The 1,573-nt window shown below is 36.7% G+C and overlaps 1 protein-coding gene across 1 annotated transcript in view; it reads right to left on the bottom strand.

The window, feature by feature from the left end:
* Positions 1–1,400: 1,400 nt before the first annotated feature.
* LOC117123208 overlaps positions 1,401–1,573 on the bottom strand; it is a gene marked incomplete at its 3' end in the record, with an annotated part of 29,719 nt that continues 29,546 nt past the window's right edge. The window contains exon 4 of the mRNA XM_033269061.1: positions 1,401–1,492. Coding sequence (XP_033124952.1) covers positions 1,401–1,492 — 92 coding nt within the window. The remainder of the gene's footprint in view (positions 1,493–1,573) is intronic.

The raw sequence follows: 1,573 nt of genomic DNA, 5'->3' as shown, positions 1-1,573 counted from the left end.
GGATACAGTGATATGAAAAGTCAAGTGTTTGTGAATGTGTAATAACTCAGAATACCAATGTCACGATTAAGGCCTGAAAATGTTACTATGTATTTTAAATCTTTTTAATTATGCCTATTTTACTATTGAACTTCTTGAATTGTTTTAACTTTGATTTTTTATACTGTATATTCATAAAAAATATATATTCTGTAAGCATCTGGTTGTTTCTTGTGAAGGGCCCCCATCCGACAGTGATTAAGTTCACTTTTAGGGTGTCCTGTCTCATGTTGTCTCTTGTTCTTTGCTGTTTCCTTTTTTGTCAATTTTAATGTTGAGACGAATAAATGAAATGAAATGAAATAAAATGTGAGTACTGAATTTGATGTGTTTGAGCTCTGAGCATCTTCGATGGTCGCGAGATGGAATATTGTTAGCCAGCAGAACACATCGGATGTTGTCAAAGGAGTGGAAAGAAGAGTTAAAATATTCGGCGACAGGGAACCCCTTGCTCTTGTTATGGACGGACTCTTTGTGGTTATTAAACCCGAGTCTAAATTTAGTTCCAGTTTCACTTATATAAGAGCCATGATCACAGATATTGCACATGAAGAGAATTATATAATATTCGAAGAGTCACACGGGAGGGGAGTGGGATTGATAGAAGAGGTGTGTGGGAGCCTAACAAAGCTGTCAGTAACGAGGTGCTTGCATACTTTACAGCGTGGTTTGTTGCATTTAATATTACCATGGGAAGTCGGGTTAGAAAGTAAATTGGACGATGTGAGGATAGACTTGAGGTTGGGGGGTTGGTGGTTAGTAAGGGAGGTTGGGATACAGATTTTTTATATTAGGGTCCTGTTGAAGGGTACGGAAATCTTTCTTGATAGTGTTGGCTAACTTGGTGGTATGAGAAGTTAAAAAATAATGGTATACGGTCAGAATCAGGTTTCGGATTTAAAAGTTCAGAGCGGGGGTTTGGGGCTGCCTTATGGGTCTGAGATTTAATAATTTTAAAGGGGTAGCCACTGTTAAGAAAGTGTTTGGTAAGGGAGCATATCTGGGCTTCGTATCAGCTGGGTCAGAGCAAATGCGTTTAATACAGAGACACTGTCTATATATGATAGATTTCTTCAGAGGAAGGCCGAAGGGGACATAGAGACGAACATTGGAAGAAGAAAAAAAACAGATGTCAAAAGCAACCAATGAAACATAATGGCTGGCTTAGGACAGTGGACAATGGAAAATATTTGTTGCTGCCTTATGTGCTCATCAGCATAAAGAGGATTAAGTTATCAGTACAGTGTAAAACAATTAATTAATATCTGTTCACGTATAGCAAAATGTAGAAGTTGACATGCTAAGGACAGAATTACTTTAATTATTGTATTATGTTATATATGTTTCTTGTCATACTGTACCTTCCATAACCTCCGTTTCCCACCCACAGTCAGAAGTTTTAAAAGCAGTTGTCAATACAATTCCATCGGTGGATGGTTCTTCCTCATTAAATCTGTAGAAAAGATAATATAAATTTAGTAATATAGTACAAGTTCAATACATCAACACAATGCTGTTTTAGTATATATATATA

Source organism: Anneissia japonica, unplaced genomic scaffold (genome assembly GCF_011630105.1).
Source record: "Anneissia japonica isolate Jap-2015-1 unplaced genomic scaffold, ASM1163010v1 scaffold4214_len79643_cov103, whole genome shotgun sequence".
NCBI classification, from domain to species: domain Eukaryota; kingdom Metazoa; phylum Echinodermata; class Crinoidea; order Comatulida; family Comatulidae; genus Anneissia; species Anneissia japonica.
This window is presented reverse-complemented; position numbering and strand designations above follow the sequence as displayed.